Source organism: Mus caroli, chromosome 14, assembly GCF_900094665.2.
Source record: "Mus caroli chromosome 14, CAROLI_EIJ_v1.1, whole genome shotgun sequence".
Classification (NCBI taxonomy): domain Eukaryota; kingdom Metazoa; phylum Chordata; class Mammalia; order Rodentia; family Muridae; genus Mus; species Mus caroli.
Genome location: NC_034583.1, coordinates 60,653,272 through 60,680,687, shown reverse-complemented (window position 1 = coordinate 60,680,687; position 27,416 = coordinate 60,653,272). Strand labels below are relative to the sequence as shown.

Sequence of the window (27,416 nt, the reverse complement as noted above, 5' to 3'; positions counted from 1 at the left end):
GAGACAGAGACAGAGACACAGACAGACACACACAGAGAGAGAGAGAGAGAGAGAGAGAGAGAGAGAGAGAGAGAGAGAGAGAGAGAGAGAGAGAGGGAGGGAGGGAGGGAGGGAGGGAGGTTGGGGTTCACAGTGTGAGGCCATGCTGCTTGCCATGCTGACAGGATACTGAGCCAGGGTGACAGGCTGAGACCAGTGGAATTCAGCCTGTGAAACGGCTGAAGACTTTAACTAGTACAGCAAGGTGGCTGCATGAAAGCTTCAGACTGAACACCCCAGGACAGCATGCAGGTGAGCCCCAGGGACACCAAACACAGAGGACCTGTTGGACAGCGCCTGGTGAGCCAGAGGGCTGGCAAGGACAGTGAGAGTAGAACAGGAATCAGGGACAGGCTTGAGGAGTACTCATGAGAGAAACTACCGCTGCTTACAGGGGTGGGAGGGGCATCAGAAAGAGAGAGAGGCAGAGGGTTCAGGACACTGCTCAGTGAGACAGCATTGCCCAGCATGTATGAGGCCCGGGACTCCATTCCCAGCACTATAAATAAAATCATACAAGAGCCATGCCTGGAGGAAGGGGACTGGATGGCTGGTAAATCAACTAAGATGGCACAAAACAGACAGACAGAGAAAACTGTGGATTTGTTTAGAATCATGAAACTCAATGGGTTAGGATCAGAGACTGAACGTCAGTAGCCAGACAACCACAGCACAGATGGGACAATTGATGAATTGATGAACTTGAAGGGCAATGGGCTATGACTGGAAGACAAGAACCATTGAGGCTGATGACATTTGACAGAGCAAACCTCTGACAAAGAGGGAGAGCAGCGGGAACAAGATCATAGGTGTGTCCTGGCTGCTATGGGGGGTGGGTGGCTGCTGAAAGGATTTTGAGATGTGTCAACCAAAAGTCAACTCAAGACTCTGTTGTGTACATTCCTGGTGATAATACCGTTAGTAGAGCTTAGACTTTCTTCTGTGACTGCTCCCCACAGGACAAGTGAAGGGAAAGGACATCCCAACGATTCACTACAAATGTTTCCCTACAAGAAGACAGAGGCAGGACCTGCAGCCCGCATGGTCTCTGCACAGCACAGACCTTCTCGGCACATTACCTTGGCAGCTTTAGTGAATTTAGCAGCATTGTAGTCTCCCCCCATTCGCAAGACATCCTCGGTGCAGTAGTAGAACTCAGAGAAGCCGTAGAATTCACTGTTCTGGAAGTGGATTGGAGGCTGGTAGACGCCATTGAGGGAAGTCTGGGTCTCATTGGTTTTGTTCATGAAAGGCTGCAGGGTTTCTCGACACAGGTCAAAGTCTCCGGTCCCCCGAAGGTATAGGGTCTGCCCGTTTTGCTGGATCTCATCTTTAATGTCCAGAGGCAAGCAGGGATCCAGGAGTGGAGCATCAGGAGTCAGACCAGTCTGTTTACCCAGGAGCCTGTGGCACAAAGAACCATTTACCATGAGACCCATGCCACATACACTGTGCTTTGGACAAGTGGCTGCAAACCAGTGTTCTCCTAACGTGGGTCCCACAGAATTGAGTGTGGGAATACAAAGTGTTCCAAACAAAGTTAGTAAAATTGTCATACAACCCTCTTGCAGAGATCCACAACTGCATACATAAATTAGCATGCTGAATCCAGTTAAACAAGGAGTGAGGTGACCTGACTTTTTTGACAGTGGAAGTGATGCTAGTATCGGATACTATGGACTCCCAGGTCTGCCTGTGTTGGGTCCTGTGGACTCCCTGGTCTGCCTGTGTTGAGTACTGTGGACTCCCAGGTCTGACTGTTAGGAGTTGAACTCTGATGGAGTCACTTGCCCTCACTGACAGTCTTTTCTAACAAGTCATGCATTCCTCCCATCAGGGTTACTCATAATGTACTAGAGTTTAATCAACAATGGTCTTTGCCATAAAACTATTTACTTTAAAGAAATGAACTACCATTATAAGTGGCAAAGACAGGTATGAATTTCAAGGCTTAATTAATGGCATGCTTATAATTATCAGGAATTTTGAGCCACTAAATGTGTGTCTCACACTACTGTTTTGTGTTCTATGTCTAGCTTAGGAGTGCCACTGGACTATACATTATACAAAACTTTAAAAAAAATTAATAATAAAACCCAATTAGTAAAACTCAGTAGTCAGAAGAAAGTGTTTAATAAATCTATGAAAGTAAGCTTCAAATTTATATTTCTATTTAAAAATTTTAAGACTTTTATGAAAAATAACTATAACAAAAGGTTCTAGACACAAATTTAAAACAAAAAGCAACACCACGGAACTACCGCTGTTGTAATGAATACCTATCAATTAGCTTTTAAGGTAATCAGAGAACTTTGTACTTATGGATATGAACTTCGGATAAACTCATACCAAGTAGCTCCAACTTGGTCTTTATTAAGTTTTAGGCCCTCACTGATTTATTAAGATTAAATTGGACAGGGCTGGAAAGATGATTCAGTGGGTAAGAACTGGTGGCTCTCTAGGAGATCTAGGTTTATTCCTAGCACCCACATGGAGGCTCACCTGTAACACCAGTTCCAGGGGATCTAGTGCCCACTTCTGGCCTCCATGGACACTGCTTGCATACAGTGTACAGACCTACATGTAGGCAAACACCTATACACATAAAAATAACTAATACAATTTTTGAAAATGATTAAGTTGGCCAAGTAAATATACTATTACTTAGCTCTAAAATGATCATTTCACCTTTAAAACATTCTATCAAAACAAACAGACCAGATACAGGAAGAGGAAGGTGTCTTACATACCCAGCCTCTGTCCTTCTGATCCCAAGCCATCTGTCTGTTCTGATGGGCATACTTCAAATAAGTAACTGCTATACTGTGACGCTTATTACTATAGTCATTCATTTATTTATTGGATTTTTTTCAAGACAGGTTTTCTCTGTGTATTCTGTCTGCCCGGAAACTCTCTTTGTGGACCAGCGTGGCCTCAAATTTACAGAGATCTGCCTGCCTCTGCCTCCTGAGTGCTGGGATTGAAGGCGTATATCGCCACTGCCTGGCTTTTTATTTTATTTTTTTTTTAAAGACAGGGTCCTGCTATGTAGTACTATGTGGCCTGAAACCATGCAGAGTAGGATGGCCTCCCACAGGGTAGAACTAAGGGCGTGTACCCCATGCCTAGCTAAACTCACAAGCGTCAATCTGACAGGAGTGATGCCCTTTCCTGTTTTTCTTTCACATATTTTTCTACACCAGAATTTCACACAAACTCAGTTTTTTAAAGTTTCCTCTCATAAAAATGTGGAGTTTTTAGTTGTTATTTAGGTTTGTTTTTTGAGATAGGGTCTTAATAGGCCTCAAACTAATGATGTAATGATTTACAGGCATGTACCATCAGACCCAACTTAAAAATATTTTATTATCCTAAAATTACTTCAAGGTATTTCTTTACTCTCAATCCCCTTTCACTGTGGTTCTCAGCGACAGCGCTCAGTATCTCTAGAACATTCCTTATTTGAGACTTTCTGAGGTCAAGGGCAGCGGCTGGTGTGAGCCTCACAGGGGGCGGGGGCGGGGGGGGGGTCAGCAGTGGGCGTCACTGTCTGTGCTTTTCCACACCTTTGCTCCCAGTCACTCAGGAGCAACTAAGTCGTCTAAGTGACAGTGAGAGTCCCCTCTATCAGATGGAGAGAGAGAAAATGCAAGCACAGACACGGGTGGGATGGGGGCTGCTGACAGGACCCTGAGGACCCCTCAGTCCTTCTAGCACGGGGCAGCTAAAAAGCAGGTACTTGACCTGAATCTAGTTTTGATGAGGAGCAAGCTAGGCCTGCAGGTGCCTGCTGAGGAGTGGCAGGGACTGTACCTGTTTTTCTGAACTGTGCTGGCAAATAGTCGGTCTTCATATCTCTGCCGGGCAGCATTACCACCAAACCCAAGGAACGTGGCCACGTAGACGCGGTACACATGCTCAGTCTGGTGGACATCACACCCCAGGTTGAATTCAGCTAACAGGTTTTTAGCTACTTCTTCCTGTAGGCACAGGAACGACACATTTCGGTATTCTAAAGCAACGTTAGCTCCAGTTACAAAAGAAGGGTCTAAAAAGAGCTCTATTAAGAGCAGCAGATTCTCTCTCCACCTCCTCCAAGGATGCGCTAAGCGTTGTTCATAATGCAGTATGATTCTAACTGAGGGAACTGCAGCTGCTGCACATGTGTGGTATTAGGACTTTCTGAAAAGGGGGTCAGAACTATATAGTTCCTCCTCTCTGACCCACAGATCGATTTATGCTACCTCCTGCTGTGGACACAGACCCAAACATAGGAATGTCCCAATAAATAAAGACACCTTTAAAAACCAAAACCAAAACCAAAACCAAACAAAACGAAATAGCCTCTGAGTGGTCAACAGTAAGGGAGGGTTAGGTTAATGGCAGTCGTCAGTTATAGAGGAATACACAGAGCACTGTGAATAATGGGCACACAATCACACGGAAGGCAAAAATGTAACAACCACACCTTTAAACTATGACAGGAATAAAAATAGTGGAGAAAAATCACCAAAACATTAACAATGCTTTTTTCTTTTTAACATTGTGAGTCCAGGGGGAGTTTTTACTCTCCTGTTTGCCCTAAGCTCTCTTTGTAGTTTGCTACCTTACAATGAAGGGAGAAGGCAGGCAAGGCAGCCTCTAGAGATATATCAAGGATGGGAAGTATACTTGAATATCTTTTTCTTTTCTCTCTTTTTTCCCCCTTTCTGGTTTTTGAGACAGGGTTTCTCTGTGGCTGTCCTGGGACTCTGTAGACCAGGCTGGCCTCAAACTCAGAAATCTGTCTGCCTCTGCCTCCCAAGTGCTGGGATTAAAGGCGTGCGCCACCACTGCCCGGCTTGAATTTCTAAAGCACTTTTCCAAGGAGCAATGGTGCCTCCTCAGCTCACACCAGGGGCTTAGCGTTTGGCAGAGAGCAGCCATTCAATGGCCACGGTGTTGGGACTTTTCACAAGAGACTGGCTCATAGAAGTTACAGGACCAGCATGAGGTCACACTGCTAGGAGGAACAGGGTGAAGCTGTCAGCTAAGCTTGTTCAGCTCCATGGCTTAACTCTGAGCCTCCACCTGGTACATGATCCCTACTGTGGGGGAGACAGTGTAGGAGGCCTTGCTTTGGTGTCAATTTACATCTGGATGGAAACAGTAAGGAGAGACGTGATGATTTTGGGACACATGGAAATGACCCTGTTGTCCTTTTTGGAAGGCACAGCCTGCCTAGGACCACAGACCCTGACAGGGCACTGAAGGGCTGGAGGAAGGATGGGATGAACCAGATGTGGAGTACTGGGTACCAACCTCAATATTTCCCAGAACAGTTCAAAACCAAAAACGATTGTGCTGGTCATAACTTCCTAATGATATATAATGCTGTATTGTTTTTTAAAAGTGACTGAAGTGAAAATATAAACAAAAGCTCAGGCATGCGACTGACATATAAACCAGAGAAAAACTCTTTCAGAAAACAAACCAGCTAGTCTCAATGTACAAACGCAATCGGCTTGGCTGAGGCCTGCCTCTTTCTCCCGCCTCCTTCCTCCTGGGTTGAGAAGGTGAACCTCAGCAAGCAGAGTGGGGATGTGTCCAGACTCAGGAAACAAAACAAAGATGGATGGAGACATGTTAAATGAAAATGGAACCAAACAGAAGGCAGTCTGTCCAGATAATAACCTGCTGTGAGGAGACAAAGCTTACAGTTTGGGGGACTTCGTACGCTATCTGGGTAGACACGCCTCCCATGTCGAGGACACCAGCCGTCCTTTTCCGCACGATGGCCTCGCTGCTCTCGCTGCCCGGAATGTTGACTTCCACAACCGCCTCGTCATCTGGAGAGAGAAGTGTCCCCTCTCTTTGAAGCGCTCAGGCCACTCCTCCCCATGGGCTTGACGACTCAACTGGAGCTTAGACTGCAGCTCTGCTGGCCCGACCCTTGGCACCGAGCTCTCTCGTAACTCTTAGCTCCTTCTCTGCCCCTGGCTTGACCGTACTCTGTGGCTGTAACTTCCAACCAGACGGCTAGTGGGAAGATGGCACTTACCCTCCTCAATATGCTCAAACCGTCCGAGGACAAAATTAATGCCGATCCAAGCATACACACCTAGACATTTCAGAGCAGAATGGAGAAAAAAAAATTAAGTTTTAAATCTCTGATCAATTTGGTCTCTGTAAGCTGTCTCACTTGTTTTAACCCCTGACAGCCTGAGACAGAATCACCAAATAACACATTTCTGCTGTTTTATTTTGCCCTAGTGTTTTTATAAGAACTCTCAATTTTAAAGCTTACACTTTATATCAGATGTGTTGAAAATGTAAATTCCCCAGTGATTCCACACTAACTTCCTCTCATCTTTCCTGAATCTTTGTCACCCACACAGCTGCTAAGTCTCAGCCTATACCTGGCAACATTCCCTACCGCCCATTTCTATCCATTCCCACTGCTCCCGTGATTTGTGTCATTACACAGTGGAGACGACAGGCTAATCAACCTCCGACAGCAGCCTCCTCTAGCCTATCCTGTTGGGCTGGGCCAAAGACCAATGTCCGCAGCAGCAGGCTGATAATTCAGTATGTGCCCAGCTTTCACCATCACCACCACCTTTCCACAGGGCCATGATCTGACCAAGTGAAAGCCTGTGTTGGTCCACAGTGGCATTCCTTCCCACCTGCAGCAACAGTTCTCAGAACATTCCTAGCTGGGCAGAGGGAAGGATTGATGTCTTTGCCTTTCACAGTCCCAGGGTATTTTTTTTTTCCACTTCCTTTGGGTGCCGGAAGTGACCTCTTACAATTCTGAGGGCCGTACTTGTCTGTAAGGAGCTCATGGCTGACCTGCCCAAGTCTGCCCAAGTTTCCCGGTGCCCTTCCACAGGAACCCTGGCTGGCTGGTGCGCGACAGAGGAACAGACACCACACATCTAGATCCCTGCTCCTACAATACCATTTCACTGACGGGTTGTTTCTCACTCAGGTGGAATCATTTCTCTAAAACAGAACTAATATTTTTTTCAGTTCATCAAAGGCAAGAATTCCTCCTTGGTATCAGTAAGTCAGAAGTACACGGCCCAGAAGGACCTATCAGCTGGGCAAGGACACAGGCTTCCTCCATCAGTATGTTCAAAATACATTCCCTAAATGTGGTGAGGACAGATGAGCTATGTTTAACGGTTACTTTTAGGGCCGTACAATAAGACCAACCATCTAAGAGACTTATGTAGTCTTTTAAGAGTAACTCGAGGTTCCGGTTTCCAGTGATTCGATACAATGCACAGTGGGGAGGGAGGCTCTGATGGCGCTGTTTCCAACACTCCAAACTGATGGTCTGATACCAACCTTCTTGTTTTCCTGAGATGACTTCAGCATGGGAGTCAGAAAACAGGAAGTCATAGTGCACAGGGATGTCGGTCAGGAGATCCTCCAGGATGGCTTTCTGCTGGCTGTAAGACAGTCCCAGAATCTACTGTCAACCCATATTCTTCATTTTTTTTGAAACAAAAACAAAGACAACTTGCGGCTCTGTTATATCCTACATGAAAGAGTTAATTGTGAAACTGAAGTGATTTCATTGAAAAGATTGCTTATCTCAGGAATGTTCTTTCCAAATGAAAAAGTTATGTGAACCGTGTGATTTCCAGCTCAGTGGGTGGAGGGCTTGTCGAGCATGGATGAAGCCCCGAGCCTCATTCGCAGCACTGTATAAACTGGGCATCGTGGGGTAAGCCCACAGCCCCAGCACACAGGAGGCACAGGCAGAAGGATTGGACATTTAAGGTCAGGCTCTGCTACATATTTAGCTTGAGGCCAACCTGGTATAGGAGACACTTTGACCCACCCCAACCCCTGAAAAGTTAACCTTACCATTTATAGTCAAAAATAAGTAGATTAAAAGCTCTTTGGTGAGGTCTGCATAAGGGAAGAGCTCTGAGACTCGTCCTGACTCAAGAAAGGATTTTCAATGCCACAATGAAGCCAGTAACGATGGTGATGAGGAGGAGAGAAGAGTAAGCCACCCCTCCTTTGCAGAGACCACCCACCCTCCAGGCTGAGGAAGATCACCTTTCAGGAAGGACTCTCATTCCCGCTGTGCAGAGAATGTAGAGAGGTGTCTCTTTGTGTTTTGCCCGAGGCACATGTTCTGCAGCAAAGCTCAGAAGCGGAGAAATGTAGTCGCTGACTTTTTCTGGAGAGGTAGCAAACTCTGAGATGCCTGCAGAGATGGACAGTTGGGTTAGCAGGGATGTCATGGCGCTAAGAGAAATGTCTTCAGTGTGCTGAAGCTCGGAGAGATTCAGGCTTCACTCTGTATTCTCCTAGTTTTGCCTATTCCTCTACTTCCACACTGCTGTGTGGCATGAAGGGTTCAGGTCCATGCCCTCGTCTCTGTCATCAGGATATTGAGCTGACGGAGCATCTGCTAGGTGTCCCACACAGGAGCACATTCTTGCCCTTGAGAAATGGCCCTTCTCTGCTCAGGCAAACCCCAATGGCTGTAATGCCACCCACATGCCACAGATCTTCAGCTCATATCATCAGTCCCCAGAGCTCTTTCCAACCTTCAGATCAGGCCAAGGTGATTGTCTAATGCACACAGGTACTGCCTGTCCTCATGGACACCCCAAACATGACCTAGTCTGCAGCTGGTACTACAGATCTGTTTCTGCTGCCTGTTCCCTGCCCTGTGCCCAGGCTGGCATCCAGGGTAAAGTCTCTCCCATGCCCGTGTGCACTGCCTTCCACTTTCACCGACTACTTCTGGGCCTGCTTATGCTAGTTTCTTTGGCCCCTGTCATCTGCTACTGGCCTAATCTGACTGCTTTCCAGTTTCCACTGATCCCTCCACCCCCTACCCCAAGGATGCTTTTTTGTTTTTGTTTTAAACCCTTCTATGGATCCTCTAACCAACGCAGACAAACTCAGCTTAGAGATACACAGCTACCCACCCAATGGCCCATCCTTACCTCCTTTGAGTCCCTTTCTCTCACCCAAAGCACTGAACTAATTTCTGCACCCTGCTCTGGCCTTCGGGCCTCTGAGTCCCCTGCAGGAAGAGCCTTCTCTTCCTCTACCTCCTTTACCCAGTCAACTTCTGCCTGTCCAATCAGCTCCTTCATCCACACAAGTCTTCCCTAGCAAAGTTCTAAGAGAGACACCAGCTCTCCTGAGCACCAGCTGTAATGTATCTGTCCATCACACCACATTCCTTAGCTGTCTGTCTCATTACAGCTGGTGAAGGGCACACACTGTGTCTTGTTCAGTTCATATCCCAGCACTCAGGAGTGCCTGGCAGGTGGAGGTGCTCAGGAAGCTCTGTTCAATACTTATTAGAAGTGAATGGGAGCCAAGGAGACAGCTCAGCAGCTAAAGCACTGGCTGCTCTTGCAGAGGACCTAGGTTTGGTTCCCAGCACTTACACGGTGGCATACAACCAACCAGTTCAGGGACTCCAATGCCCTCTTCTGGCCTCCCTAAGCACTTGCATACATGCATTGCATATACATACACTCAGGCACACAGACACAATCAATACACACATCTTTTAAAAAAAAGTCAATGGGTATTTATAGCTGTCATTGAGCCTACAATATCAAAGCAATGGGGACTTGAGTTCGACAATTTCTTGCTTCACACGTTAGGGAATTGTAGACCCAGAAAGGAAACAGCAGAAAATGGAGTTAAAGGCAAAACTTTGTTAACACACTGAGCTAGTTCAGTGGAAAACTAAATCCCAAACTAACCAGAATCTATTTTTAATATACTTCGAGAGTTGTTTATATTAACACTGAGAGACTAGGAGTCAAACAGCATTGCTATAAAAATGGCTCACTGATTTCTACCTTCGTAAGAACCGTGCTAAGCTGGATCTAACAGATTCCTGAGTACACCTCAATGAGAACAGTTTGTTTGGCTGATCCATCCTGTGAAGGGAACCATGCTAAGCCAGCTGTGACCGAGATCCTGGCATGTACCTCCATGAGGACTTGAGTTTCATCCCGAGGGCTGTAAGGAGAACTAGTCTCCATTAGTGGTCTACTAGGGAAGACTTCTGTGGAAGGCGTTCAGCTAGGCTGTCATGTGAAGCTCGTCAAAAGGCAAAGTGTTTTACTGAGCTTTGGTTCTGAGGCTCCTGGGAAATGAGCGGTATCAGGTTAACCCTGAAGTTATTTCTAGATTAGGCATATATACAATTTTAAGGGTCAGAACAATGGAGAATTAAGTTAGCACTAAGTAAATATCAGAATCTTTGTTTATGGAAATACACTTCTCAGATGGAGGGTAATAAACTACGCTGGTTATTACTTATCAGTACTCTGTTTTAAGCTCTCTGTGTCAGGTTATAATTCTCGGTATTTATGGGCACAGTGTACCACAAGAGACATGAGCACACTGTAAAGCAATGAAAGCGAGCACCTAGCATGCCCATCTCTTTGAGCCTGGGTCATTTCTTTGCGTCTCTCTGACATTTTAAAAAATAAATGTATTGAATCCTCGGTATTTGATATTTTAGCACTCACACACAGGTGAGAGACAAAGCAGATGTTCAGTGTCTCTGTTATGCTGGGTAGCCTACTGTTTTAAGTCAGCGCTTATTGAGTATCCGGTAAGGAAAACTCATTTTTAAATGTTCCATTCCCACTGCTGCCAAGAGGGTACCAACCATGGACGAGGCAGAGAGAGCCCGAGAAGGCTGGAGACTGTCGCTGCTTAAGCTATTTAACGAGGAAACCAAGCCTTGATTTTACCCCTCACACTGCTTAGATGTGAAATGATCCTTAAATGATCTTTAAAAACTGAGTGCATTTACATTCACTTTTTTGGGTTTGTTTTTGTTTTTTTACGACAGGGTTTCTTTGTGTGTCCCTGGAACTCACTCTGTAGAGCAAGATGGCCATGAACTCACAGAGATCCACCTGCCTCTGCTTCCTGAGTGCTGGGATTAAAGGTGTGTGCCACCACTGCCTGGTTACATTCATTCTCTTTAAGTCCCGAGGTTGCCCTTATAATCTAGAACATAGGAAATACACCTGGGCAAGTGGAGTCTAGTGACCCAGGGCAGAAGAATTGTAAGCAGAAGCCAGCCTGGGTATCTTAGTAAAATACTGTCTCAAAAATAAAGAGGGATAGAACTTGCTGGGAGAGCACCTGGCTAGCATATATGACTCTTAGGGTCACTACCAGCACCACGAAAGAAAGAGAAAGGGGCAAGAGGGGGGGAGATGAGGTGGAGGAGGGGGAAGAGAAGAGAAAGGGTAGTGATGACAGGAAGGGAGACATCTGGGTAGTAATCATAATACGTACCAATATTTAAACAAATAATATGCAAATATTTAAGGTATAGATTTTCAAGAGTTATCTGAAAATGTCTGTTTAAGAAAGAGCTACTAACCAGGAAAAACAAAACGAAATCTCAGCAGTGTTAGCATACACCATGGGGCGACTGTGATGATGACCACAGGCGACAGAAAAGACACAGGCTGTGGATGTGTGATCAAGATAAGGAAATGGGAAGTGAAACCAAGCCAGCCGTTATGTTAGGCCCTGCCTTGAACCTGGAAGCAGGCTAGGCAGTGTGGAGCGAGAGGGGAGGTATTGCAGTGAGTGGGATTGCAGAATCACAGGAGCCCAGAACCTGGTTCCGGTCCTCGGCGGTTCCTATTCCATACCGGGCTTAATCTTCATCACCACCGGCTTCCGGTTTTTGTCCCTCATCTGTCTGATGTCCAGCAGATCGTGAGGATTGCCATTGTGCCGAGGCCAGCAGTAGACAAATATCCGAGACCCACTGCTGCCGCAGTCTACCACGATGCCATAGTTCACGCTGGGGTTGTTGGTGTCTGTGGCCTCAACGTCTGTGACTCGGGCCAAGTACCTTGTTTAGAAATACATGAGTGTTATTATTTAAACAGAGCATCGTCCTGCTCTAACAGGGAAGGCTCACTGCAGAAACACCATGTTAGTGACCTCCATGCTGCGTAATGATCTCTCTCGGGCACTCTCTCTAAGCCAGATGATGAGTCAAAAGACGACCAAACCAGTCCTGCCCACTGGGAACCTCCTACTCAGGTATATGCTCACCTCCCCTGGGCACACTCCACAGGTTGCAGAGACACAACTGTCTCCAATGTGCAAATGTTTACTCAGAACCCAGCTTAAAACACATGAAAGGGGCTCCCTGACTATGCCACAGCCTCTTAAACATGGACTCACAGACAGCTCTCAGGCACTTCCAACAGTCCAATTTAAATTTTCTTATTACATATTTTCTTTATTTACATTTCAAATGTTATCCCCTTTCCTGGTTTCCACTCCAAAAACCCTGTCCCCCTACTTCCCCAACCCCCTCCCCCGCCACTTACCAACCCACCCACTCCCACTTCATGGCCCTGGCATTCCCCTACACTGGGGCATTGAGCCTTCACGGGACCAAGGGCCTCTCCTCCCATTGATGAACGACTAGGCCATACTCTGCTACATATGCGGCTAGAGCCATGGGTCCCTCCATGTGTACTTTTTGGTTGGTGGTTTAGTCCCTGGGAGCTCAGGAGTACTGGTTAGCTCATATTGTTGTTCCTCCTATGGGGCTGCAAACCCCTTCAGCTCCTTGGGTCCTTTCTCTAGCTCATTGGGGAACCTGTTCTCAGTCCAATGGATGGCTGTAAGCCTACACTTCTGTATTTGTCAGGTACTGGAACAGTCCAATTTGTTAACAGGTAGTCAGCACAGGGTCCAGTTCCTACAGCTGTATGTTCCTGTGCCTGTTCAGCCATCACATGATGGTCCAGGGACCGTTCTCTCCTCTGATGGTCAGTTGCTGTGAGTCTAACCATGAGTTACCTCTGGGAGGTGAACAGATCAGGAGAAAGGAGACATCAGAGTGACCCCCACCCCTTCTTGCTGTGGCAACTGGGACAAGGCCCTCACCGGATACAAACTCTGCTGGCGTTTTGCTCTTGGACCCCCCACCTTCTAGAACAGGGGTTCCCAACCTTGCTCATGCTGCGATGCTTCAATACAGTTCTTCATGTTGGGTGACACCATAAAGGTTATTTCATTGCTACTTCATACTGTAATGTTGCTACTGTTATGAACTGTAATATAAACATCTATGTTTTCCAATGGTCTCAGGCGACCCCTGTAGAGGGTCATTCGACTTTCCAAGGGGCCACAGGGTGAGAACACTATTTTAGAGCTGTGAGAAATACACCTCTTGTACTCTGTAAGCTACCCAGTGCTCTGTCTGGAACAAAGTCAGCCGGAAGGTATGACGTTCCTCCTGGAACACAAAGTCTTTATCTCTCACCTTTGAAATTTCTTGTCCTTTGACAGCCACCCATACTTGCTGCGGATTATGACAACAGAGAAGTATAAAAGGGAGACAGCTGCAGCCAGGATGCTAATGACAACGATTTGTCGTAAATTGGTGTTCAGAATTCGAGGACAGCCCACTGGAGAGATGCTAAAATGCCATGAGGCAGGAAAGAGACAGGAAATGCCAATCCTGAAATTCCAAAGAAACAGATTTTAAAGTAACACGCTTGGATGAGACCTGTGCTCACCTGCCCAGTGTTCAGCGTGCTCTCCCCCGCTTGCTTCCTGGCTGCTGGTGGCTCTGCTGAGCACGCGCCGGGTTGCTGTTCGGTTATGCAGTGCATCACTATTAAATGACTTGATGAGAATGAAGCCCTGCTGGTTATAATACTCCTGTATTATAATACACACACGTCTCGCCCCTTTCTTAAGAGTATTACAAAAACACCTGCCTTTCCCCAAAAGGGAATCCCAGTTCATAAGTTTAGCCAGATAAACACATAAATCTATAATGAAATCCAATTTAAGGATGATGGCACCAAAGGGGAACTGAAGATACAGAAACAACATTCTGTAAGCGACCCCATAAACGGCGGCAGCTTAATGGACCAAACATGATGCATTAATGAGTCAATGGCTTAGGAGAAGCGAGATTTTTCTTAACATGCAATTCTAATGTAAATTTATCCCAGGTGACCCAGCAATGGGAAAAGCAGTCTTTCAACAGTCTCTCCTTTATGGAGTCAGTAAGGCAACTTGGATGAGTCTCATGATGTTAGAAAGATTCCTCCGAGACATGTTTTACAAACAGGAAGGAGTCCAATGTATGCCACAAAAAAGAGGCAAACTGTAGAGTCGTGAGCCGGTGCCGCCTGTGGGGTGCATCTCACATTTCAGAGTTTCCATCTTCTCTGTTGTGAGGAGTACTTCATGGACTGAAACCTCTCATTGAAGGAGACAGACTGCCAAACCCTGGACACGCCCACTGTGTTTCCTGTCACAGGGGTTCTGAGGACACTCCATGCACATGTCTTCCTCCTCTGCACTTCAGAGGCTCTAGGCAGCTATCCCGTGCTAATATAACATCCGAAGATGCCAACGTGCAGGCCTAAACTGGTTCACACTAACCTTTGTCTTTTTTTTCCTTGACAAGTGCCCCACTGGGCTCTGCAGGGCCAATGTTTTTAGACTGGTACAACACAATGTCAAACCCTTCTCTCTTGGGATTTAGATTGTCTTCTCTCTCTCTCTCTCTCTCTCTCTCTCTCTCTCTCTCTCTCTTTAAAGATTAATTAATTTTATGTATATGAGTACACTGTAGCTTTTCACTGATAGTTGTGAGCCTTCACGTGGTTGCTGGGAATTTGAATTCAGGACTTCTGTTTGCTCTGGTCGCTCAGCTTGCTCTGGCTCTGCTTGCTCTGGTCTAAAGATTTATTTATTATTCTAAGTACATGTAGCTGTCTTCAGACGCACCAGAAGAGGGCGTCAGATCTCATTACAGATAGTTGTGAGCCACCATGTGGTTGCTGGGATTTGAACTCGGGGCCTCAGAAGAGCAGTCAGCGCTCTTAACCACTGAGCTATCTTTCCAGCCCGATTGTCTTCTCTCTTAAGACCCATTTCTTCAGCATCAAAATCTCAGGGTTTACAGGCTAGTGATGAAGCCCACCACTCACCTCCCCATACTGAAAGGCCAAGCAAGGTCCAGGAGATATCGTGGGAGTCAGTCGTCGTCATCCACAATGACAGAATCAGAGCTGGGGCCTTCATGGAGTCAGGGCCACCCTGGTTCAGCGTGAGAAAAACCAAGAAGAGGACAATCAAATAAAATATCTATGGCCCTACCAAGTAGACACTCAAACTCAGCCATACACCACCTGACGGTGATCCTATGTGGGGACTACTGGGTTAGAGCAGCATTCGTGCACACCAATTTCAGGGCACGACGTGATTGTAGCACTGGAAAGTGGCGAGGTGGGGGGTATGCAGGATGCACTCAGTGGGAACCGGAGCATCTGTTCACTTGCTCTGATGTACAAAGGGCACTGCAAGGTGTCCTGGCCTTAGTGCTTCAGGCCCCTCACCCGCCTACTTTCCTCCTTGGCGCCAGTCCTCATTTCACAAAGCCAGGGACTCTTTCCAACCTGCTGGAGCCTGAGGATGGTTTCAACGTTCTCCTTGTCTTTACCTCCTGGGGCCTCTCAACACTTTCACAGCCTAGTCAGCCTCTCTGCTCTGGAATCCTGTCGGGGATCCTTGGCTCTGTCCCAAAGCTGTCTGTCCTTGAGTCCCCCAGTGTTCTGCCTAGACTGCATTCTCTCCTAACTTCATCTCTCCTGCTCTGAGTCACTCCCTCTACCGCCTCCAGCTCAGCTCATCCCTATACCACAGATACCTGGTTTCTTCAGCCAGCTCCTCTGAGTCATGCACAAATCCACCACCGTCAATCCCCAGTCTCTGCATCTGGACGCTGCATGGACCATGAACCATGTTTCTAAAACCACACTCCCCGATCTATTTAATGCCAACCTCCTCTCCTTTGTCCTGATTCTCATCCCCAGACTCCCCACCTTCCCTATCCAACTTCTCAGAATCCTTCCCTCACTCGTGTCCACCTAAAACCTAACCTTCTCCTTATCTCTGTTGCAGGCTAGGCTCTCACCTCTTGCCTGCACTGCCTTCTCCCTGAAGTCCCACCTGGGGCTCTCTGGTGCTTTCCCAACACCACAGGCAGGGATTCTTTCCCTGAGGCTGACACCCAGAACGTAGATCACATCAAGCCAGGATTCAGAATCTCCCAGGGACCTCATGCCCTTCAAACAAATGCTGCAGTCTTCCTGTGCCCTCAGCCCTGCAGGCTCGGGTCAGCTGCTCATCTCTGACCTCCTCACCTGCTCTCCTCTTTCCCCAGCATCCAACCCCCCCCCCCCGCCAGCTTCTAGAAGTCTCTCGCTCTGCTCTGTAGCCTCCCTGCTCCCTCTGCTTCAGTGCAATCCTTACAGCTGATCACCTGACCTCCAGCCATTACTCCACGTCACCTTCTCAGGGGTCAGTAAGCACACACACCACTTTCCATCCAGGTCTCAGCCTTGATTTATTTATTTTTTTTCTCATTTTACACTTACTTCTTTTTTTGTTTGTTTTTGTGTTTTTGAGACAAGGTCTCTCTACACAGCCCTGGTCATCCTGGTATGCATTGTGTAGAGCAGACTGGCCTCAGACTCACAGAGATTTGCCTGCATTTCTAAAGGTGTGTGCCACCACACCTAGCTTAGCATTTACTTCGTTATTAAATACCCATATATGAGTGCTTACAACGCTCAGGCCGTGCTCCAAATGTTTGTGGTTACTCTGTTCTCCCAATGTCCTTGTGGTAGGGACTTGCTACTGTGATGTTGTGATGTGATATTTGGCCATGGGGCAGAGACTGGGGCTGGGATTCAAGTGTGTGACTCACACTGTAATCCCTGTCCTCTAACATACTGTGCATGTGCTGTCGTCATTTCTCTTGCCCCATGAGTCCTTCTCTAAAATGCAAGGAACATGGTACCCATAGCTGACTGTTGCATTAAACCACCGGACTCTGGGAAAGGTTCTGACAAGGGTCAGAGTTCTGGGAAGGTAAAGGCTAAGAACCTCTACATTAGATAAGTCTTTTCAAATCAAAGAGAGACCTCTGTCCCTTTTCTCTCTTAGTGAGAAGAAGGTCCCTGAGCCCTGATGTGGCTCATAAAGCAGCTAGCTGGCTGTTATGTGTGGCTACTTAAAGCAGCTAAAATGAAACCCTGTAGCCAGATGTGGTGGTATAGGCTTGTCATTCTAGCTATCCAGGGGGCTGAGACACGAGGACTCAAGAGCAGTGTCCTGGGGAGTGACAGACCAAGCTCTAGAGTAGCCTGGGGAAGTTAGACTGGTTTCATATAAAAGTAAAACGTAGGCTGAGGACGTGGCACAGCTGTAGTGCTTGCCTAGCCTGAGTGAGGCCCTGGGCTTATGCCCACTGGAACAAATAACAATGGCAATGACATTAAATACAAAACTGTGACTATGAAATGTTGTTAGAACTCTTTAGCACACTGGCCTCATGCCAGTGCTTTCCACGGGGCCACACGGGCTCTGCACAGTCTGTGAGGGGCATGGACAGCAAAGCAAAAGCTCTTCAGACAGCGTCATGGATCCCAGGAGGTCTCCACACCAAATGCAAGCGGTAGGTTCCTCAGCTCTGTAGGGTGCCCCCCCCCTGGGGTCCACTGGCTGAAATCCCCGCACCCCTAGGCATCAAGGGAGCACGAGCCTTTTCCAAAGCCTCTCTAATACAACAGGAGGCTCTGGGGTTACACTTGGGTTGACTTTCTCTTTACAAGGCCATCCCAGGCAAGGACCAGTGCCAACTACATTAGTAGGGAGAACTAAATAGATAATCTGACTTAAACTCAACCCCGAAGAATTTATAACCATCCCCACCCCACAGCTCTGCCTGCCTCTAACCAGGGACATACAGGAGCCTTATATAACTGTCCTCTGAGAGGCTCTACCCAGCAGCTGACTGAAACAGATACAGATACCCACAGACAAACACTGGATGGAGGTTGGAGACTCTTATGTATGAGTTGGGGGAGGTTGGAGACTCTTATGTATGAGAAGGATTGAAGGCCTGGAAGGGAAACTCTATAAGAAGACTAACAGAGTCAACTAACCTGGACCCCTGGAGTTCTCAGAGATTGAGCCACCTACCAAAGAGCATACACGGGCTGCACTGGGGACCCTACACATATATGTAGCAGACTTGCAGCTCAATCTCCTTGTGGGTCCCCCAACAACTGGAGTGGGGGCTGTCCCTAAAGCTGTAGCCTGACTGTAGTATCAGTTCCCCAACAGGGTTGCCCTGCCTGGCCTCAGAGGGAGAGGATGCCCCTAATCCTGCAGAGACTTGATGTGTCAGGGGGCCCCATCCTCTCAGAGGAGAAAGGGAGAGGCATGAGGAGGGACTCTGAGGTAGGAACCAGAGGGGGGCAGTGATTGGGATGGAAAGAAAGAAAGAAAAGAAGAGAAAAGGAAAGAAAAAAAAGAATGTATAACCCAGTAGAGAGAACATACAATTCTCTCCCCTTCCTCCCCGCTGTACAAATAAATAAAATATAATTAAAAACATTTTTAAAATTCATAGCCAGTTGTTGTTGGTGCACATCTTTATGAAATTCCTAGGCAAATGGTTGGACCTGGAGGGCATCATCCTGAGTGAGGTAACCCAATCACAAAAGAACTCAAATGATATGTACTCACTGATACGTGGATATTAGCCCAGAAACTTAGAATACCCAAGATACAAGATACAATTTGCAAAACACATGAAACTCAAGAAGAATGAAGACCAAAGTGTGGACACTTTGCCCCTTCTTAGAAGTGGAAACAATCACTCATGGAAGGAGTTACAGAGACAAAGTTTGGAGCTGAGACAAAAAGATGGACCATCTAGAGACTGCCATATCCAGGGATCCATCCCATAATTAGCCTCCAAACGCTGACACCATTGCATACACTAGCAAGATTTTGCTGAAAGGACCCTGATATAGCTGTCTCTTGTGAGACTAGGCCGGGGCCTAGCAAACACAGAAGTGGATGCTCACAGTCAGCTATTGGATGGATCACAGGGCCCCCAATGGAGGAGCTAGAGAAAATACCCAAGGAGCTAAAGAGATCTGCAACCCTATAGGTGGAACAACAATATAAACTAACCAGTACCCCGGAGCTCTTGACTCTAGCTGCATATGTATCAAAAGATGGCCTAGTCGGCCATCACTGGAAAGAGAGGCCCATTGGACTTGCAAACTTTATATGCCCCAGTACAGGGGAACGCCAGGGCCAAAAAGTGGGAGTGGGTGGGTAGGGGAGTGGGGGAGGGGAGGGTATGGGGGACTTTTGGGATAGCATTGGAAATATAAATGAGGAAAATACCTAATAAAAAATATTTTTAAAAATTCATAGCCAGTTGTTGTTGGTGCACATCTTTAAATCCAGCACTTAAGAGGCAGAGGCAGGCAGATCTCTGAGTTAGAGGCCAGCAAATTCCAGAAATGCCAAGGATACAGAGAGAAGCCCCACCTTGAAAAAACAAACAAACAAACAAACAAACAACAACCACCACCTAACCAACCAAACAAAAAACATATAAAATGTAAAAAGCATATTTTAATAGATGCTTAATAATGAATTTTAACATCTTTTTATAAAATAACTTTTTAAAGTATTTTAATATAGTGAGAAATTCAATGCCCCAGAGATTTAAAAATTTAAAATATCCATTAAAAGGAAAGGTGATAATATAAGCAAATATTGACATAATCTTAGAATAATTAAGATTTGTCTCTAAATGACATCAATGTCTCAAACCGGGAAAACAAAAGAAAATATAACTATGTATAATTTTAAACCTCCCATATGCTACAACAACAACAAACCCTTCTCAAACACAATAACTTGGGTAAGGAACTTGTAATACGTGAGACAAAAGGTAACCACTCTTGAGGCTGGAGAGGTGGCTCCCAGGTTGCTCTTCCGGAGTATTCACCTGTCTTTTAATTCTGGATCCAGGGGTCTCTCTCTGATGGCCAGAGCCTCCAAAGGGATGCACATTCATATGCACATACCCCCATACACACTTACACATAATTGAAAGCAATAAGAGAAGTCTTTGAAAATAAAAGGTAACCATTCTCTGCTTCTATGACACTCACATGAATAGAAGGACTGCACCAACACAAACCAGGCAAGGTTAACTGAAGCTAACAAGAGAAAAGATGCAAGGTCAGGGTATTCACACAGACCGAAGGAAAACACGACCTGAAAACTATCAGGCTGGCAGAGGGTGGACAGGTAGCGTGTACTAGAGGCATTTGAGTGACATATGTGGACAGGTTCAATGTGCCTGCCCTCCTCTTTATATGTCTAGAAACTTTCTGTGGTGGTTTCAATACAAATGGCCTCCTCCATAGGCTCATATATTTGAGTGCTTGGTCATGAGGGAGTGGGGTTACTTGAGAGGAACTGGAGATACGGCCTTGTTGGAGTAGGTGTGGCTTTGTTTGAGGTAGTGTCACTGAGGGTGGGCTTTGGGGTTTCAGAAGCCCAAGCCAGGCCCAATGGTTCCCTCTTCTTCCTGCTACCTATGGATCCAGGTGTAGAACTCTCAGCTCCTTCTCCAGCACCATGTCTGACTGCCTGCCTCTGAAACTAAGCAAGTCCCAATTAAATACTTCCCTTTCTAAGAGTTGCTGTGGCCATGATGTCTCTTCACAGCAATAGAACACTGACCACGACACTTATTCTTGGGAAACAATAGGGTAGGTTTTGGCTGAAACCTGCATAGGATGGTCACCACAGAACTGTGCTTAAGAGCAAAACATTGTCCTGAATGTCACGGTAAGGCTGGGATGATGAATATATGCCTTACATGTGTAAGACCCTGGGTTCCTTCTAGCGCTATAAAAACACACCGAAAGCTAATGTGACTTATGGGGGAGAGGGCACCCTTACACAATAGGACACAGTATGACTATTAAAGGCCATTGTCACTCTGTACTTGACATGGCAAGAGCACCACCATGTATAAATAAAAACACTTCACCACCCAGAAAAGAATGATAAATAAAATGTTAATGGTGTCGCTTATGTCTGAGTGGCAATGAGATAGATGACCATTTTCACTTTCTTCCCTAGGCTTGGCTTAAGTTTTCAAACCCATATATTGATTTCATCACCAGGACAAACCACAGAATTACTTTTGACAAACTACCTGTATTTGATTCCCCGCCTCTTCTGGAAATATGGAGAAAGGTTACTTTAAAAAAACTTAGCCTGAAAAGGGCTGAAATGATGCAGCACCTAAGAGCACTGTTGCCCTTGCGGAGAGGACCTGGGTTCCCACAGGGTGGCTCGCAACCATTTGTAACTTCAGCTCCAGAGGATCCAATGCTTTTGACTTCTTCTGACCTCTGTGGGCACCAGGAATACATGTAGTATAGACATAGCCAGGGAAAACACTCATAGACATAAAAGAAAATAATCTAAATTAAGAAGAAGAGGAAGAAGGAGGAGGAGGAAGAAGGAGGAAGAAGGAGGAGGAGTAAGGAAGAGGAGGAGGAAGAGAAGGAGGAGGAGGAGGCAGCATAGGAACTGCCATTTGAACACAAAATAATCAATTACTGTTGGGCAATAGTAGAGCTAAGAACCAAAGAAAAGGAGAGTGTTAAACACCAACTGGTGTGGGAGAAGAAAAGTCATTAATGCCTCAGGACTATGTGACATGAAGGGACACAAAACCCCCCAACAGCACTATAGTCCAGGAAAGGATGAAGAAAGCGACCACTGGGAATGTTAAATTCTAGGACTCTCCCCTGTGAGAGCTCAGAGCCCAGGAAGGCTGGTGCCAACATCCGAGGTGGAGGTATGAAAGAATTTGGGTGTGGCCAAGAAAGATGAATACATTTCTAAGATGCACCTTACCAAGAATCACGGCATACTTAGCAACCTTTACAGCACTTGGTATTGGTCGTAGGGCTTTCTTTTTATTTTTAAAAAGATAGGGGGTGGGGGTGGGGAGGGTCTGGGGGACTTTTGGGATGGCATATGAAATATAAATGAAGAAAATACCTAAATAAATAAATAAATAAATAAATAGATTTCCTTTATTTTTCTTTATGTGCGTGTGCAAGCGCAGGTGCCTGCAGTCAGAAGAGGGCATCAAATCCCTTGGAGCTGGAGTGGCTGTGAGGTCCCTGGGACAGCAGCTAGCGCTATTAATCACTGAGTGACTACATCTCCTCATCCCCAGGACTTTGCTTTTAACACATGCAGAATTTTGACAAAAAGGACAGTCCATAAATTACTTATTACTTTCACTCAGAGCAGATGTGAGGCTGATGGCTGCCAAGAAGGCACAATACTGTAACTTGATCTTAAATTGTAAACTCCAACTCCTGTTTCTGCACCTAGGATTCTTGGCACCAGAGCTCAGGCGAGCAAACTCCTAATACTGCTGTCATGTTTTAAACAAAGTTCTAAAGTGCAGCAGGCCTGTTACCAGAGAGAGCAAGGACCTTTGTGATTCTAGCTGCAGGGTCCTCCTTAGCAGAATATAATGTAAGGGAATGAAGTTTCTGGTGGTTTGAATTAGAACGGGCCCCCATAGGCATGTGTAATTGAATGCTGAGTCATTAGGGAGTGGCACTATTTGAGAAGGATTAGGAGGTGTGGCTTATTGGAGAAGGATGTCATGGGTGGGGTTTGAAGTTTCAAAGCCCATGCTAGGCTCAGTCTCTCTGCTTGTGGGTCAGGAAGTAGCTCTGAGCTACTGCTCTAGTATCTACCATGTGGGCTGCCGTGCTTCCCACCATGCTGTTAATGGACTAAACCTCTGACACTGTAACCGTCCTGCCAATTATATGTTTTCTTTTGTAAGACTTGTCTTGGCCAGAGTGTCTCTTCACAGCAACAGGACAGTGACTAAGAAAGAGCCTATCTGGACCACGGGGCAATTTCTTGATGAGTCTCTCCCATTATGTGTGTGTATGGGTGTTGGATCTCCTGGAAGGAGAGTTAAAGGCAGTTGTGAGCTGCCATGTGGGCGCATGAGAGTGAACCCTGGTCCTCTGGAAGAGCAGTTAGTGAGTGCCCTTAACTGCTAAGCCATCTCTTCAGCCATGAAGCTGATACACATTAGCCATGTGGCTTATTTGGTGAAAAACACAGCTACAGTAAACAAGTATTATGGGATTTGGGCTAGTCAGACTTCTCATCCCTGTGATAAGCACCTGAGAGAAAACCTTTCACGGTAGAAGGACTTGCTTTAGCTTATGGTTTCAGAGGGCCTGGCTGAGCAGCATACCATGGCGGTCAGGAGCAGAGGAAAACAGGGGACAGAAGGAGGATGCTGCGCTAGCCCTAGCTGGCTTTCACCTTTTCCTCTTTACTCCATTGATGTACCTAGCCTATGGAGTAGTACCCAACATTCAGGGTAGGCTAACTGGCTCTGTCAATCCCCTGTGAACATGCTCACACAGACACGGCTGAAAGCTACATGCATACCTTATTAATGTTTGAGGTGTTCCCTAAGCCATCAAGTTAACGATCAAGGGTACCCATCACAGCACACTTAGACAATCAATCAAATACAGGTTAGACTCTAGGAGAGTCGAACTTCTGAGCTAGAAAACTTGAGATGACATGAGGAGTGTTTCAAAACGGAATCATTTAAATATCAGAGGATTAAAGGAGAACCTTCAACAACTGCAAACACTGGCAGAGCTTGTAAGAAATGACTGCCTGCCGGGGAGCTTTGAGGTGATGGGTCACTGTGCAGCAGTGACTCAGCTATTGGTGAAAGTCGTAACAAAGCAACCTAAAGAGTGCACGGAGCTCCACACACACTCCATAGTTCTTCTGTGTAAAACAGCAAGTCCTAGTGGATCCTGCTATTCATGTGCTACCATGATGAATGGCCTGATGCCGACGACATTTTCCCTACACCAGCTCCACAGTCTCTCCACAGAACAGGACTTCCCTCCAGTCCCAGGTCCACATCTCTACCTTATTAAAGCCCTGAAACCTTAAACTCAGTTAAGCCAAGTCTAGGTAAAATATACCAACTTCCCAATTCCCTGCTAGCATGGTTAGCTCGTCCTCAGCTTTGGATCTCACTTCTGTACCAACATCCCATCATTCATTACGACCTCTCAATTCTTTTGTGTATGTTCAGGTGTGTGTGTGTGTGTACACATGTGCTTGAGCTCATGTGTGTGATCACCATGAGGCATCTTTCTCAATCAAGGTCTCTCATTGAATCTGGCGCTCACCAGCTAGCTAGTCTGGTTAGCCAATGAGCTCCAAGTGCCCCCTCCCCTGGCTCCCCCAGCGCTGGAATCTGACCTTAGGTCCTCATGCTTTCCCAGAAAGCACCTTACCAGCTACTCCAACTCCCCAGCCCCAGGAATCTGTCAATTCTTCATCAACCATCCCATGCCTCTAGGATGACCACAGCAGACGAAACTGCTTCAAGACGGATCTTGTGGGCAGCTGCTTCTGCTTTCACTGTAAACACTATGAAACACTACCTTCAAAGTACGACCAAAGAAAAGCCTGAAAGCCTATGGAATGATACCAGCCTCTCCATGCAGCACGTGGGAGCCTCAATCCATCATCTGTTCCCACACACTACCAACAGCCTGCTCTTGCCTCACTCTCAGTAATATCTCTCTGTCCTGGAAGGTGGGCCTGCTCCACACAAGCACTTCCAATATTGGCCTCTGGCTTTTAATAATGCTGTTTCCCCCTCATATCCGGCTTGCGCCATGACACGCCTTTCGGGGCCACTGGGTAATACTTTTAGGTCTAGATTTAACTTGTTATACTTTCTAATGTCTTCCTGCACTCCAATCTCATGATTCACATGTAGCTTCCTTCGCTGAAACAAACGGAACACCTACAGGTGAAAGATAGACCCTTAGATCAATTCTCATGTTTGTCTCAAAGTCTCAGACCACACATTTCCGGATAGGGCTAAAAGAATATAAGCCATGAATTCAATGAGCAACAAAAACAAGTGGTGGGGGCAGCAGGATGGCTCAGCAGGCAAAAGCACTTACCGTGCAAGCACAACTATTTGAATTGATTTCCTAAAACCTCAGAAAAAGTTATCCATCCTATGGGCTCCAGTCCTGGGGGGGTGGGTGGGGGCACAGGTACACGCCCCCTCCCCATCATCCCATCATCCACACATGCAATAATAATAGATTTTAAAACAGATGGTAAATCAACATTAAGATAAGCAAAAAATAAATTAGCTACTCATATAAAATAAGCATAGTTCTGCAACTATGTTAACAAACCAGATAATAAAACAACTTAAACATAAGATAACACAATACAGATATTAGGCCCCTCTGAGGATGGACGTGTAGGTAATTTCCTCTCACAAAAAGCTTTATAAAGCCTGCATCCTAATGCCAACTGAGTGTCTAATTTAGGATTGTTACTGACCTCTAGTTTACCGTGTACCACGCAGGTCGTGAATTCTAAAGCATCTCTTTTGTTTTCTAGTGACTTATGGTCTCAGCACCTGTGTTCACCTAGCTGGGGTCTGAGGTGCCCTGCAAGGTCCTGGGTTATATTCCTGAGAATGGGAGACTTGTCCTTTTAAAAGGAGTCCACGCAGGACTCAAGTTGAGAAACACAACCGTGCACCACCTCCCTATCTCCCTATCAGCTCCATTTTTTCCACGGGGGGGGGGGGGAGAATATAACAGGAAACTTCCCTGAAGCCTAGAGCAAAGCAAATACGTGATGCTACATGCGTCGGTGTCAGATTTCGGAAGGCAGGCAGAAGCCATGCAGCCCCGGGAGCAACAGTTCTTCTCCCTCAGCCCACACTCGCCATGGGGTCAGGACGCTCCGAAGACCCGGCGAGGTGTCGGGGGACAAGCACCTGTCACCGGGGTCACAGGCTGCAGCGGGGCGCCCGGATGTGCCCGGGGAGACGGCTGGACAGGACCGTGACCTCCCGCTACCCTCGCCCCTCGGGACCCCGGCCTCACCTGCTGGGCGGGCCGCGGCTCCGGGGGAGCGGGCGGCTACTAGCGCCCCGCATCCCGGCCACCAGCTTCCCGGAGGTTCGGCTCCTTTCCGGGAGCCACGCGGCGCGCGCCCGCCAACGTCACGTCACAGCTCGCGCCGGCGCGCGCACGTAGGAGGCGAGAGCGCGCTCGCTGGGGAGGGTGGGAAAACGGACCTGCGTGGGGCAGGGCCTACCGGATGATTGGCACCGAGTGCTGGGTTAGCCTCCGGACTCCTGCTAGGCTCCCTGGGTGCTGAGTGAAGGAGCGCCACGTGGCTCCTGGCCACCTCTGGCTAGCCTGGTTGTACCCAAGCTTCAAGGTGTTGGTGAGACCGCAGCTTAGCTTTTCTTCGTGCTCCAGAGGATTCTAGAAAACCACACAGCCTACCAAGGTCTAGGCCTTGTGGCTTAACCCAGGACACTATCATTCATTCATTCATTCATTAATTCTTTTGTGCATCATTAGGGGTGGTGGGGCGCATGTGCTGCGTGTCTGGGCATGTCAAGGATAATTTTCTGGAGAAGGTTCTCTTCTTCCACTCTAAGTTACAGGGACTGAACACGGACTCCCAAGCTTGCATGACAAGTGCTTTTATTCACTGGATCATCTCACCCAATCAGTTGTGCGCATTTTTCCATTCTGCCGGTAACTGCTCTTGTTTTATAAATGGGAAGGCATTTTGTAAGTGAGTGTTTTGTCTTTCCCAAGCCAAACACCCATCCTGTGCCCCGGTTTTGAGGAGAATTAGGGTAGAATGCTTGCTTCTGCATACTGACCCCGATGATGTATTCCTAGCTCAAGGCACCTCCATATCCCATTTAATGACTTTGAAGTTGCAGAACTGAGTACTTGAGAATGAAGACCTGGGAACATGGCTTAGACCACAGATGGGATCATCCTAACAGACACCTGAAAATATTTTTATGTTTATAGCTTTATAAAGTCCCATTTATTAGGTAAAACATGCGGGCACAGAGCCAGTCCTTTTCTGTCTTAAAACAGAATCCTTGGTCTAGCACCAACCTAGGTCACCTGCCCTTTCTGGTAATATTACACAACTGGACTTGACATTCAGTTCAGGGAGAAATTCAATACTGCAGGCAGAGCAACTGGAGCCTTCCTGCTTAGAGCCATGTGGCTGCTACTCAGATTCTGCTGGGTCCTTGATGCCCTCCGCAGAAAAGAATCTCAGAATGAAGCAAAGTCATTAACTTTACAAGACTTGATTGAAGAGCCCCAAGGGCAGGCATCAGGACAGCAGTGTACCTCAGCATCCAGAGGGAGCTCCACATGTGACCTTGGGGTTTGAAGCAACCCCACACACAGCTAACTGTAGATACTAGGCAAAGCACATGATGATATATTTCTTTTTGTTACCCTCAGAATTCTATCTTTGAAGAGGGATTTTTTTTTTAAAAAAAATCTGATATGGGCTAGCAGTAGAGAAGAGAGTGCTATTAC

General features: G+C 46.7%; 1 protein-coding gene across 2 annotated transcripts in view; it reads right to left on the bottom strand.

The window, feature by feature from the left end:
• LOC110309119 (ectonucleoside triphosphate diphosphohydrolase 4) overlaps positions 1-26,065 on the bottom strand; it is a 29,829-nt gene extending 3,764 nt beyond the window's left edge. Inside the window, exons 1-10 of one of the 2 annotated variants that reach the window (XM_021181547.2) lie at positions 25,935-26,065; positions 15,024-15,132; positions 13,337-13,534; positions 11,700-11,905; positions 8,095-8,245; positions 7,372-7,475; positions 6,080-6,139; positions 5,713-5,867; positions 3,853-4,019; positions 1,119-1,443 (exon numbers count right to left, since the gene is read on the bottom strand). In XM_021181547.2, coding sequence (XP_021037206.1) covers positions 1,119-1,443; positions 3,853-4,019; positions 5,713-5,867; positions 6,080-6,139; positions 7,372-7,475; positions 8,095-8,245; positions 11,700-11,905; positions 13,337-13,534; positions 15,024-15,031 — 1,374 coding nt within the window. In that variant the 5' untranslated portion in view covers positions 15,032-15,132; positions 25,935-26,065. The remainder of the gene's footprint in view (positions 1-1,118; positions 1,444-3,852; positions 4,020-5,712; positions 5,868-6,079; positions 6,140-7,371; positions 7,476-8,094; positions 8,246-11,699; positions 11,906-13,336; positions 13,535-15,023; positions 15,133-25,934) is intronic. The other variant, XM_021181548.2, reaches the window with a different exon arrangement.
• Positions 26,066-27,416: the final 1,351 nt, after the last annotated feature.